General features: G+C 33.6%; 1 protein-coding gene across 1 annotated transcript; it reads left to right on the top strand.

The window, feature by feature from the left end:
• Positions 1 to 8: 8 nt before the first annotated feature.
• On the top strand, positions 9 to 8292 carry LOC148609546 (retinol dehydrogenase 13-like). Its single transcript, XM_088540501.1, has 7 exons — positions 9 to 238; positions 2433 to 2576; positions 3189 to 3380; positions 3887 to 4045; positions 4608 to 4727; positions 5531 to 5735; positions 6108 to 8292. The coding sequence occupies exons 1-7, from the start codon at positions 202 to 204 to the stop codon at positions 6205 to 6207; spliced, it is 957 nt and encodes a 318-aa protein (XP_088396627.1). The 5' UTR covers positions 9 to 201; the 3' UTR covers positions 6208 to 8292.
• The last annotated feature ends 6264 nt before the right edge of the window (positions 8293 to 14556 follow it).

The following is a 14556-nucleotide window of genomic DNA, read 5'->3' as shown; positions in this document are numbered from 1 at the left end:
TGCATCGTGATCGTGGTTGGAATTGTGATCAGATGTTATGACAAAATAGCAATCATTTACTTAGCTCAAGTACTGAAATATATCTTAAGGATAAAAACAAGTATAATAACATGTTCTGAATTCGTAGGGATATTACAGTCTAATCATTTAACAATTGATCAAAGGGAAACAACTCGATATTAACTCAGTTCAGAAGAAAACATGCTGAAGAAAATAGCGGTTGCTGTACTAATTTTAGGTAAGCTGTATGATTTATATTTCAAAACTTTTCAGTAAAGTTGTTCTGATGCTCTACTCTGTTTTCATACACTGCTGGCAGTAACTTTGAAAACGAGTTCGCTTGCAATTGCCATATCACACAAATTGGTTCAAAGGTCAATATATATATATATAGAGAGAGAGAGAGAGAGAGAGAGAGAGAGAGAGAGAGAGAGAGTAGTCCAGGGTGTGTGTAGGGAGGGGGCGTGTTGGGCATTTCCAGTTTCTGGTTTAATCCGATATTTGCAGTGTAACTGTTTCATGTTACCAAGATGTTAGCTTGGAAGCAGTGGCGGATCCCGAGGGTTGGCACCCCCTTTTTATTGGAAATTTGTCATTTTCATGTACGAACGAAAAAATGGCAAACAATGAATTGTCCAAGCGTCCCTTTTTTCTGAGGAACCTCGGCTGGCACCCTTCCTTTTCGGCAAAGTATCTGGAACACTGGTCTAACAGGAAGTCACGTCTTTTCGTAACCGAAATGCCGTAAGATTGCCTTTCAAGATGCCGATCTCACTAATTAGCGACAAGAAATGACAAGCATATGGCAAGCCAAAGTGGACAAAAATCAATATTTTGTAATATTAGAAAATGAATTTCTAATATTACAAAGTCATTTTTTTAAAATTAGAAAAGATTTTTTAATATTAGAAATTTAATTTGTAATATTAAAATTCTTTCTAATTTTACAAATTCCTGATTTAGTAATATTATAAAATATCACACATTTTGTAATATTACAAATTGAATTTGTGATATTAGAAAATGAATTTGTTATATTAGAAAATGAATTTGTAATATTAGAAAATCTTTTTTTTTTGATATTTTTTAATATTACAAAATGATTTTCTAATATTAAAAAGTCGTAACTGAATACGACCAATGCACTTTCTAATATTAGAAAATCAATTTCTTATATTAAAAAATCGGTTTTTTTTAATGTTAGAAACTCCATTGAATTTTTAATATTAAAAAGTATCTAATTTGTAATATTAAAAAAATCATTTTTTATATTAGAAAACACTCATTTTCTAATATTACAAATTCATGTTCTAATATTATAAATTCACCATTCATTCTAAACATGGTGGAAGGGTTTCCTCGTCGTTCATTGAAGACCCATGGGTGACCTTGAGGTAACATTTTTTCGTCCCGATGGGGTTGTCTCTTTGACATACTCACCATCATTTCTGTTCTCCTTATATATAGTTAAGGCTGCTAAAGCACCATTCAACACCATCTTTGTCGGTGATAATTAAATAATATGATAAAATAACTTGAAATCTGAAGTGCATAGGACACTCCCACTTAAACAGGTATCGTTTCAGAAGATACATGTAGTATAGTAGACAACCACAAATCAGTCGTAACTTAACTTAGTAGGACTATACAAAAGGCGAAGATCTTGGTATATCATACCGGTCTTAATTTCATAACAATTCATAAAGTTTTCATTGCTGGTACTACCCACCGTTGACAAATCCAATGAGGCAACTTTTTTGTCGCATGTGTTTTTATACCCCTGCCGTTTTATGTTGACAGAAGCAATATAAAGGTATGCCAAATCGCGGAATTCGATTCCAACCTGAAGTGGCATCAACTTCGTGTTTGAAGTCTGTTTATATTTTGACTATGTGGTTACTGAGGTAGGGAACGGAGTATCTTTAGCAAGCTTTGCATGATCAAAGCTATTCTTGTTTTACTAGTAACTGTTGTTTTGCGCTAAACACCTTACGCAAATGTTACTTGGACTTTGGCTTAATTGAACACCATGAAGTGCCAGTTTCCATTTAAACAAAATGTCTCCCACTTCCTCCTTCAACGTACAAAGCCTTCATGGAGCAACATGGTGTGTATCTTGTAAAAAGCATGTATTTGTACGCGTATCTTTTAGGACCACCTTAATGCACTTCTAATGTGGTTCGACCGTTTTGTTCATTTGACTTGAACTTTTATAACTTCTTTTGCGTTATATATAATTAACTTTGACAATGGGTTCCGTCTATCGTTCTTTCGGTGTTCCAGGTTTACTTTTTTATTTACCAATACTACGTTGGCATTTTGGTATATTTACTTTATCTGACCGTATACCTTTCATTCGAAATATTTTCTGTGTTAAATTGCAACTAAAAAGTTAATCTAAACCCTAAGAAACCTATTAACCTTATTTGCAGCTGTTTCTCTGGTTGGAATAAAAAAGTATTTATGTGGACCAAGGTATGAAAACACAACAACTCGACTTGATGGTAAAACGGTGATAGTGACTGGGGCAAATACTGGAATAGGATTAGAAACAGCCCGTGACTTGGCGCTTAGAGGTGAGGGACAATCACAACACTTCGTAAGATCGAACGTTTAACTGGACTGGGGAATGTAACATCTGATAAAGCTAGTAGAGTTATAAGGGACTATGGAGTAACTGGAATATAGGGGGTTTACAACTTTGACATAAACTCGAAAAATTAAATTAGAATGAAACAGACCATCAGACTGGAGTGGGGACGTTCTTGGACTCCATGAATATATTTTTTAATTGATTGATTCGATGTACGTATTTTTCTTTCTATAATTATTATATATTTTACACATTCAAAATTGTGACTTGTCTATGCTGTTAGTCCTAGTTTTCAAGTTATTAGCCGCGAGGTTTTAATTAGAAAGGTTAAACATGTAGATGAATTAATAATAATCATATATTTAGTTAATTTATTAACGATTTTATTATTATCAGCGAGCCTATCGACGGATATGAAGCAAGTAAGTCCCATTTGTATGCATGAGGCCTGAGGATACAAATTTGATACACCACAATTTATCGGATTCGAACATTCAATTTTGACATACGAAATATACACCCTTTTAATTGTTTGTTTTCAAAATAATATGTTTTTATCTATATAGTTTTACTCGTTATATGTTTGTCTTTTCAGGAGCGCGTGTTATACTAGCGTGTAGAAATTTAGAGAAAGCAACATTAGCCGCAGATGATATTAAAAACTCAACTGGAAGTGCCAGTATAGTGATCAAACATCTTAACTTAGCATCCTTAAAGTCAGTCCGTCTGTTTGCCAAAGATATAATTCAGCAAGAACAGAGACTTGATATACTGATAAACAATGCTGGTATTTAAATCATAATTTAGTACATAGTTGTGTTTTTTTTTGGGTTTTTTTTTTACCGAATGATCCAAAGGCGCTAATTCTATTTTAACGTCCGATTTTGATTGTGCTCATACACCCTCGAATCAGTATCCCTTTTGACAAATACAAGAACAGAAATGTTCAAATTTTTAAAAGTTTTGAACATGTTATGCAAAATAATCTGGTTTGCAACAGTTTACACTTATAAACCGGGAAGCGGTTTATTGAAAGGATAAACTGGCCCAAATATGTCCAAATAAGTCCAGGCTATTTTGTATAACCTGGTTTTGGTACTACGATGTCATTAACGTCGATTAGTCCACACTCATTTTCGCAGTCATTTCCTCCAATTTTATCTCATATTATTAGATATACATAATGCTACTGGGATTAAGTTTCACTTCATGTGCACAAAAGTATAAACCAAAAAAAGGAGTTTTAAGAGCGTATACCAGCTGAATTATATTTTGAAATTTTCTTGGTTTTAGGAATTATGTGGTGTCCCCATTGGAAGACAGAGGATGGGTTTGAGATGCAATTCGGGACTAATCACTTGGGACATTTTCTACTGACAAATCTACTCTTAGATCTCCTGAAGAAATCTGCTCCCAGCCGTGTTGTCACGGTGTCTTCAAAAGCACACGAAAGTAAGGCATGTACAGTTAATTTACTCTATGGTAAAACTTACACCAAGAAAAACATACATATCTGTTAAGGTTATATTGGATGTAATAGTGTGATGGGTAGGTAGGCAAAATCATTTTTGGGAGGATTTCTTGACTTTGATAGTGCTCAGCTAAAAATTATAGTTCAACGGCATTTAAAAAAAACCAATAAAATGTGCTATGGTATGCAGAAAAAATAGGCAACAGACACTTATTTTATTTCTCAGGCCTTATGGGCAAGTGTAAAACAGATAATTCTACTCATTTTAATCTGTGGTAGTGCGGTCAAGCTATTATTTTTATATTCTTCCGTACTCTTGTGGAATATGTGACTTAAACAAGTTGTTGACATAGATTTGAAAATTCATGAATTTAACCAATATTTTAAATACATGTACATTGTGTTTGTATTAATTTAATCATCATTTAGAAATTTCCATTGGTTTACAAGTCGGATCAAGCACTCAATACATGTATGTTTTTATATATATCTAGACAAAGTGGGATTAGGTACTCAATACATGCTTATTTTTTTTTATTTCAGGAGGTTTTATAAATTTTGACGACATCAACGGAGAAAAGACGTACGATTACAAATTTGCATATGCACAAAGTAAATTGGCAAATGTACTGTTTTCTAGGGAATTGGGAAAGCGGATGAAAGGTAAGTTTGGTAATCTTTTAAAACCGGAACCGAGTAGGCTCCAAAGTTGGTTTTTCTGTTAATGATTCATCCATAAGTTTATATTATAGGCTGTCATTTGGAAATAGGGCATCTAATGAGACATTAAATGATACCTCACCACATTGTTTATACTATACAACTAGGCAAATTTCAAAACAATTCATTGATTCTGTTTCAATTAATCATCTGGAAACAAGTATTGGGGATTATAAAGAGTGAAATCTCGCGGTGGATGGATGCACAGACAGACATGTGACTGCAAAATTTGTATGTCACATGATATCTCGCCACTGTGTACAGCGGGTTTAAAAATTAATTATTATTTTACCCCTGCCGTATACAAACAGACAACCAGAAACTGGTTTTATCATACCTTAGTAGCCATCACCTCAGTGACTTCAGAGTTTATTGTGCTTTCATCTTTCATCTCTTGTTTTCTGTTCAAAGTGTTTCTGCTTTATTTTACAACCAGAGTGTACTTATATTTCTAAAGATCTTTCATTCAAAGCAAAATATAAAGCGTGTATCTTTCAGCTTGTATCTTTCACATATAAAGCTTGTATCTTTTTTAATCTAGATATGTACATTTCTGCATGTTATTTGCACGAAGACCTCAAATTATATGTAAACATTTAGAAACCACACTTTTTTCTCATTATCTGACTTTAATTCAAGCTGAAATCTGATGAAGTTTGATAAATTGATTACTTGTACAGTATTATATCCATTCAAGAGCCTGATCGTACCTTTTTATCCTACCACTTCTTTCATTTTCATTTCAGGAACGGGAGTCACAACATATTCCCTCCATCCGGGTGTTATATATACAGAACTTATTCGCCATGGGGTTAAACAAAACATGATGTTTTATATCTTTGATACGTTACAGCTAGGTTATCTCATCAAAACACCCGAGGAAGGGGCACAGACGACTTTATATTGTGCCATAGAGGAATCCTTAGCATCTGTGACCGGAAAATATTACAGGTATTTAAATGAAAAGATGGGTAAAATGCAATCATTAATGAAATATTAATTCCATCTATAAATTTAACTTTAAGAAATCAATTTTAAATATAAAATTATTCAGGAAGCATTGGATTATTACAAGAGCGTTTTTGTTGTGGTAGAAAAAATTGCAAAACTGTGTACATAGTTAGAATTTCTGAAATTATGTACAGCTCACGATGCACTATAGCAAAAGATGCACACTGACTGTGGTGGGAAACAATATCCAAAGTTTGGGAAATTGTAAATTGTGGAACTTCTGTGGTGGAAGAAAATTAGAATCAGTTGCAGTTGTTTATGGATTGTGTGACAAAGTCACTGAATGTATAAATTTTGTGATTTTTATTACAGTGATGTTTCAGAAATGTTACCGTCCAAGGAAGCTCAGGACGACGAAACTGCTCGTAGACTATGGGAACTTTCTGAGAAAATGGTTGGACTATCGTCATAAATAGATACATTCAAATATAGACTATAATTTTATTTGAAAGGGTCCTAGTTGCTAAGGGTCTTATGTAGATCTTTTTTGGTGAATCTGATCTCGACTACTTTATCTAGCTTTAGTGTAACACTGCAATTAGGGTTCTGTCTCATAAAGGATGTATCCACCATTTTCTATGCAAGTTATAGGGGAATTATATATTTCATGTAGTATTCTTATATATCAGGGATATGGTTGGGGTGTAGGTATTCACTACAGTTGACAAAAACGACTGTATATGACACAAGAGGAATTATTCTGATATTTTTTTACTTACTCTTGCTACCTCAATCATCAATCATGTTATGCTGTGATTAAGTCTTCCATTTGTTTTTGTCGAGATGTTACAATGATGCATGGATTTGTTAACTGTCATTCACTTGATTTTTCACATATTATTTCTTTTTCACATGCATTTTTTAAAGTTTAAGATGAACATTTGTGTATTGCTGATTGTATGATTTTCTGTTAGATGAAATGTACCATTTTAATATAATTATAACACCTCCTTACAAAATTAAGTAACAGAATTCAAAACCGAGAAAATTTAACATTTTCATGAGCCAAACAAATAAAATTGTTTGATTAAAGATAATGTCTCACTAAAATTATGTTAATCTTTTCTGATAGGCTTGAAGTCTTTTAATTCTTTTTCTATAAAATAAAAGGAAATGAACATGGTTTAAAAAGTTCAGGAAATGTAGCATCTTTCTCAACTGTTAGGGTTTGTAAGACTCGTTCTAGTTTCATTTCCCTTCCGGAATTTCTGATGTAGAACATATTGAAATCTGAAGACAGATTTGCAGTTTGTTTACTGCGGGATCTGGACAGCGCATTACAATGCAAAATCTTCTATTTCAGGCTTTTCTTAAAATTTTCACATGTAAAACTAAAAATTTGTGATTTTTTTCGGTAATTTTACACTAAAACATGTTTTGCTTTTAATACTGAACTCAACACTCTTGTAAATGCCAAATCTCCATGCATTTGAACGGTAGACAAAATCTCATTCAGTCCCGTGCAGGTCCGGGTGTCAAAAGAATAGGCCTGCAGCAGCGCTAAGCTTGTCGTAAAAGGCGACTTAATAGTGCCCAGAACCCTAGCCGGGGGCTAGGGCGCTGTGCCCACGGAGCAACTGGGTTGTGTGCCGCAGGTGGTGGAATAGGGTACCCCTGGCGTGTTACATGCTGGGGTTGTCAGGCTATAACACGGAAAACCTGACCGGCTATGGTTCTGAGCACTATTTAGTCGCCTTTTACGACAAGCTTAGCGCTGCTGCAGGCCTATTCTTTCGACATCCGGACCTGCATGGGTCAAAATTTGTTATGAAATATAATGTATATTTTTATTATGTTACAGGGGCGGATTCAGGCGGGGGCGTGACGGCCATGCACGCCCCTAAAATTTGCAAAGTACGGGTTGTCTGGGGTAGATTTAGGCGGTTTTAGGTTTAAACTTTAATTTCACTACAAAAGATATCTACATTGCATCCACTCTAGAAGAATATTTCAAAACTTTAACCTAAAAAAAACTGTCGCCTCCCTCCGCTCGGCGAAATTTTAACTGTGCGCCCGACCACCACCCCCATCTAAAATCCCGAATCCGCCCCTGTGTTACCATGGCTACAGATTTTCATAACAAAATAAAAAATAAAATCTATCTTTTTTTTTCATGGATCTCCATATTAAAGTTAGGTTTTGAAAAATATATACTTTTTACAGGAAAAAATGTTGGATTTGCTTGTTTAAGTGTCTCAATATAGCTTTATTTCCACAAATTGTCATAAAGTTATCTGCAATGACCTATCTATATCCTTATAGCTTTATATGTAATCGGTGACAAAATTCATACTTACTAAATTCAGACCCGAAATCAGGACATATCTACAAGTGTGCATTGGTATTCTTTCAATCATTAACTCTAATAGTTTATTTTTATTGTGACCGCTGTATTTTTATGTTCACTGTGCGCAATGCCCTTAGTGGGCCAGTTATTTGTGAATTAAGTATTTGTGTCCTTGTATCCTTGTACTGCAATAAAATAACTTTCTGTGGCTGTTGAATTGTGACACCAATTCAAGTATTATATATAATAACCAAAATAAAAAGAAGCAATCACGATCGAAATACGGTGAATTGTAGACGTATTTAACATGGGTTCAATTATGTAGCTCCTTTGACATACTCTGGTTGTGGCATTTTGTTACTTTACATTTACGTCGGCATTTCTGTGCAAGCAGACGATATAGATCTGATATCATCAAACGAACACGAAATGCAAAATCTCAAAGATTTATTAGAACAATAAAGCACATGAGCGTTTAAATTCTCTCAGTCCAAAAGTCTGGTTCTACATTATGGTGTTTATCCCCGTAATATTTCAAATAAACTGACATTTTATGCATGGATTGGTGCCACAACACCTTTAGTTACTTCTTCTAAACATGTTGGGATAGTTTGGAAGAGTTTAAAATCAACGAACAAAACTTTCAATGGCTGTCGGCCTTAACGCTCGTCTGTGTTGTCTGTTATAACACTGGAATTCACCCGTCAATGTTAAATATTAACAATGATGTGCATGCTGGGACAGGCCAGTGTATTAATTGATCATAAATATAAAGACTATTCAGAATTACAATCATGTGTAAGTGATATATTTACCACAACTATTTGTTACATAATTCTAGTCCATTAGATATACATTGTCCCATTTTTTTAGAAGTTTCAAACCAACTGAATTTTAAATTGATATCCAAATTTCGGAAATTGTTACATGTGTGTAAGTATAATTTTATCATAAGAAAAATAATTTGCTCATATAAATAATGTGCACACAACTATAAGTGTTTTTCATCCTTAATTTTAATGAACAATACTGATCTATATAAGATATTACAAAACAAAGATTAGATGTCATTTAGAAAAAAAGGAAACTAGAATTGCATGTCGTATGATCTTAGCGAATATACATTTTATTTTATATGAACATATTCATTTTTTATTGAAAAACATAGCATGACCATCCACATTAGAAATCATAGGAAACAACGGTACTTGAAGGACGTTAAATCCACAGGCACTTTGGACCAGGATTTTTTTTTTATTTTTCCTCAAAAATATTATTAAATAATTTTATTTCCATATTTGAGTTATTGTGCGTGTTCTCTGACATGGTGATAGCGTAACAAATAGATATAAACTGATAGGGTATAGAAAATTGTGGACATAACGAATACGAAGTAAGATAAAATCATTTTTCTACAACTACTTTGGTTATTCTATTTTGATTTTAATTGAATTATTTCATAGCAAAAATGTAAATGAAAAGGAGAAACAAAAAAGAGCAGCAGCTTCTTTAATGAACCGCAAATTGCGGCAAGCGGTATTTAAGAAAAGAATGCTTCATAATAAATTCAAAAGCAAAAGAGTCTCTAAATCATGGGAAAATTATAGAGTACAAAGAAATTTGGCAAATAAGATCAACCCTGATATCACCATTAAACCTTTTCTGACTTACAAAGGTATACATTTTGAATCAGATATTGCGTAGTTAGAGAAAATGATCAACTGTTGACAAATCAGAAAGATATACGCTGTGTATTTAATGATTTGTTTATCAATGCATCCAAAGACACAGGAAAAGGGGAAATTCAAATAGACAACAACCACCCCAACATTACTAAATAGATAACAACAACCCAAGTATTACTAAAATAGATAATAACCACCCCAGCATTACTAAAATTGATAACAACCACCCCAGCATTACTAAAATAGATAAGAACCACCCCAACATTACTAAAATAGATAACAACCACCCCGGCATTACTAAAATAGGTAACAACCACCCCAGCATTACTAAAATAGATAACAACCACCCAGCATTACTAAAATAGATAACAACCACCCAGCATTACTAAAATAGGTAACAACCACCCCAGCATTACTAAAATAGATAACAACCACCCAGCATTACTAAAATAGATAACAACCACCCCGGCATTACTAAAATAGACAACAACCACCCCAGCATTACTAAAATAGGTAACAACCACCCAGCATTACTAAAATAGATAACAACCACCCAGCATTACTAAAATAGATAACAACCACCCCGGCATTACTAAAATAGACAACAACCACCCCAGCATTACTAAAATAGGTAACAACCACCCCAGCATTACTAAAATAGATAACAACCACCCAGCATTACTAAAATAGATAACAACCACCCCGGCATTACTAAAATAGACAACAACCACCCCAGCATTACTAAAATAGATAACAACCACCCCGGCATTACTAAAATAGACAACAACCACCCCAGCATTACTAAAATAGATAACAACCACCCCAGCATTACTAAAATAGACAACAACCACCCCAGCATTACTAAAATAGATAACAACCACCCCAGCATTACTAAAATAGACAACAACCACCCCGGCATTACTAAAATAGACAACAACCACCCCAGCATTACTAAAATAGACAACAACCACCCCGGCATTACTAAAATAGACAACAACCACCCCAGCATTACTAAAATAGACAACAACCACCCCGGCATTACTAAAATAGACAACAACCACCCCAGCATTACTAAAATAGACAACAACCACCCCAGCATTACTAAAATAGATAACAACCACCCCAGCATTACTAAAATAGACAACAACCACCCCAGCATTACTAAAATAGATAACAACCACCCCGGCATTACTAAAATCAAAGAAACATCAACCAAAGAAAATACCGAAGAACTACACTTCAAGTCTATTACAGAAGCATTCACACAAAAACAGTTCAACAAATTAAATGGTTTTGATGAAATCTCACCTGAAATTATGAATTACCATCCTGATCAACATAACTTTTGAAACTACAGTTTTTCCAGTCAAATTAAAATAGCACAGGTATTACCAATTCACAAGAAAAACAGTAAGTTAGAAAAAGGAAACTACAGACCAGTTAGTGTACTACCAAACATCTCAAAACTTTATGAAAGAGCTGTTGAATCTCAGATATGTGAATTTTTTAAAACCTGATTTAACATTTTCTTGCCTGCTTTTAGGCCTGGCTACAGTTGTCAAGAAAATTTGGATCGAAATTATTGAAGTTTGGTGTAAATCTTAAAATAAAAATAAGTTCACTGCTGCTATATTGATGGATCTGTCAAAAGCGTTTAAGTTGTCTACCGTATGATCTGCTCCTGTTAAAATTGAAAAGCTACGGTTTGTCTGAAATTCCCTTTCTTTATTAAATAGTAATTTAAAAAAAAGGAAGCAGTGTGTTAAAATTGGTTCTATATGCAGTCCTTTTTTTTTGACATTTATAGAGGGGTTCCACAAGGGTCAATTTTAGGACCTGTTCTTTTTAGTATCTTTTTAACGATATATTTCACTTTATTTCGAAAAGTGACCTTTATAACTATGACAATGCATTATCATATAGCAGCAATGATCTACAAGATATTATAAGCAGTCTGAAAAAAGAGAGTAGTATTTTCATCTTGAAAATGGTTCTCAGAAACTCATATGAAAGCCAATCCTGACAAGTTTTAGGCTATTGCAATTGGCAGCAAGACTCAAAAAGAGAACATTATTTTTAATAAAGATAGAAATGATATCCTCTTTTGATTTTAAATTGAACTTGAATAGCCATATCTCCAATGTCTGTATAAGGCATCACAACAATTACATGTATTAAAAAGAATTGGTAATCATCTCAGAAAGTTTGGTAAACTTACAATATATTATTCTTTTATACTAGAAAATTTCAACTATTTCCCATTAGTATGGTATTTTTGTAATGAGAGCTGTACAAAAAAGTTGGAAAATATTCTAGAGAGAGCTTTACGCTTTATTTATAATGATGATAAAGGTACAGAGTTGTTAATAAAATCTAAGATGCCATTCTTAAGAGTTAGACAATTAAGATTTATAGCCATACATTTACACAAAATAATAAACAAGCTTACTGCTTTATACTTACATGATATTATAACTGTTAAAGAAAGTTCTTACTCTTTTAGGTATACAAACTTCGTGAACATACAAAGAGTAAACACAACCAGATATAGCCTGCATTCTGTTAGTTATGGGTTAGCTAAACTATGGAACCAACTTCCAAATGAATTAAGAGGGGACATGGGACTTGGTCAATTTAAAAGTTTGAAAAATAAGTGGGAGGGGGATGTTCTTTCTCCTTTAGCCAATAATTTGGCTTACCCAACTGACAGATGCAACGTCATCTCCTTAAAATCTCTAATTTATTATTTTAATTTCGCTGGCATTTAATTTTTAATGCTTTTAGCTGCTTAGTACCATCGCCTTCAAATCTACATTGCATTGCTTTTATTTTAGTGCTTTATTTGTGTGCCTGATTACTTGCATGTTATTCATAATTTGTATGTCATGTTGTTATAAGTTTATGTGTATGTCTTGTGTTTATATATGTCGATTTTAAAAGCTCTATAGAGCTTATGTTTCCTGTTTGATATATCGACTTTAAATAGAGTTTACTTGACTTGTCTTGACTAATTGTATATTTTACAATAGCCCAAAATGTTTGCTGCGAAATATCATTTTATTTTGTTTTCAATAAGACAGAAGATATAGAGATAAACCCATATTTTGCTGTGGAACCCTCTATAACAAGTTTTACCATTTATTTGTCGAAAAAAACAATTTTGAGACAAATCCCACCATACGACTTTTTGATGATTAAGCTTAAATTAAAGAATGATCATTGAACAAACTGCATGAAAATTCTCAGCTGTATGTTATGAAGTAAATTTCCGATCACCGGACTATTACGAGGGGATGTTGGTTTAACAATGACAGTTGAAAGAGTATTCAAGGGAACCAAGATTCTATCGGAAATCAAAAGAATGTAATCCAGAGACAAAAACTAGACATGGAAAGCAGACAAACACAACAAAGAACATAAAGTAATTAAATAATGCATACAAAGTAACAAAAGTAAATGAGCAACTCGGACTCCATTAAAAACTGGGAGCATGGACTTGGTGCACCGGTAGGGTAAGCGTCCTCTGCTTTTCTAACAACACCCGCTGTTTGAGTAAGTGTACAGTCTATCGTTCAAAATAGAAGGACAAATTTTGGATCCAATGAATCCACCTTGTTTTTGAAAATTTGTTTTATGTTTCCGATTAGCAAAAAGTCGGACATAATACCCGAGTCAAAAAATAGATTAAGAAGTTTATCGTATATTCAGCATCAGTCTGACTACTGCAGTGAGAAGAACAGCATCCACTTGATTGGAGATGCAGCATAAAACATCTTGAAGCTTTACTGATCATTATATATGGTGTATGAACCTTCACATTTGTGCTGCTGATGTCAGCCTGAAACTGTATTCTGCTGTTGCTTTTAATTTTGTTCTGCTGGAAGCATGCTTTTATTACAATTTTGATCAATCTTTGTTGTATGTTAATGAACATTTTAATTTGCCTCTTCATTGTTGTATGCTTACGAGAATTGGGAATTGCTCCTTTGTGTCAAGTTATTATCGAAGTGCTCTGTCATATCCTATTTGTTTTGAAATTTTGTTCTTAGTATCCATTAAATAAGCCAGAGCCGGATCCTGACACTTTGAAAAGGAAGTATGCCAGCCAAGGTTCCTCAGAAAAAGGGGATGCAAGGACATTATTTGCCATTTTTAAAAATTTTACTCAAGAAAATGACAAATTCTCCCAAAAGTGGAAGGTGCCAACCCCCTGCACCCCTCTGGATCCGTTACTCAGTATTGACGACTGTGGGAATATTGACAGGGTGGCTTAAAAACCAGTAAATACCTGGAACGGTCATAACCGCCGAACCTTTATTTTTGCACGACATTATATGCACATGTAACAATATTTCCCATTAATAGGAGGTTTCTCCATATCATATGGTTAAAACACATGTATATTTTAATTAACTTAAATTGTAAGATATTGTATTTATCAAAGCCACTGTTATGATTTTTCCTTGATTTCTTTTCAATAAATTACCATATTTCGACAAACAGGTCAAAATATTCCGCTCTAGATCTACAAGTATGATAACTGTCTTCAAAACATATAGCCAACGTCGGGTAGATAACATGACAACCCCTCCTGTAAAAAGGGGGGTACGTTATCATATCTAACTCTTTTACAGCATTGATTGAGACCTGTAATTCAGTTAAATAGAAATTTTAAAAAATCAACGGATCTTGACCATAAAAATTATAGGTTCGACCCTATGGATACGCTTTTGAATGTTTTTAGTACGGAATATCTTTCAGGTTTTGTCATCACCACCAATATCTAAAG

Source organism: Perna viridis, chromosome 8 (assembly GCF_037379345.1).
Source record: "Perna viridis isolate PV_CMFRI_1.1 ecotype Kerala chromosome 8, ASM3737934v1, whole genome shotgun sequence".
NCBI classification, from domain to species: Eukaryota; Metazoa; Mollusca; class Bivalvia; order Mytilida; family Mytilidae; genus Perna; species Perna viridis.
Note: the sequence above shows the minus strand (reverse complement) of the source record. Positions and strands in the feature narration are given on the sequence as shown.

Bases quoted from the DNA above. Each gene is read 5' to 3' on its own strand.
- LOC148609546 (XM_088540501.1), top strand. From the start codon at position 202: ATGCTGAAGAAAATAGCGGTTGCTGTACTAATTTTAG. The intron at 2,577-3,188 runs GTGAGGGACAAT...TTGTCTTTTCAG, and splicing joins CCGTGACTTGGCGCTTAGAG to GAGCGCGTGTTATACTAGCG. The intron at 4,728-5,530 runs GTAAGTTTGGTA...TTTTCATTTCAG, and splicing joins ATTGGGAAAGCGGATGAAAG to GAACGGGAGTCACAACATAT.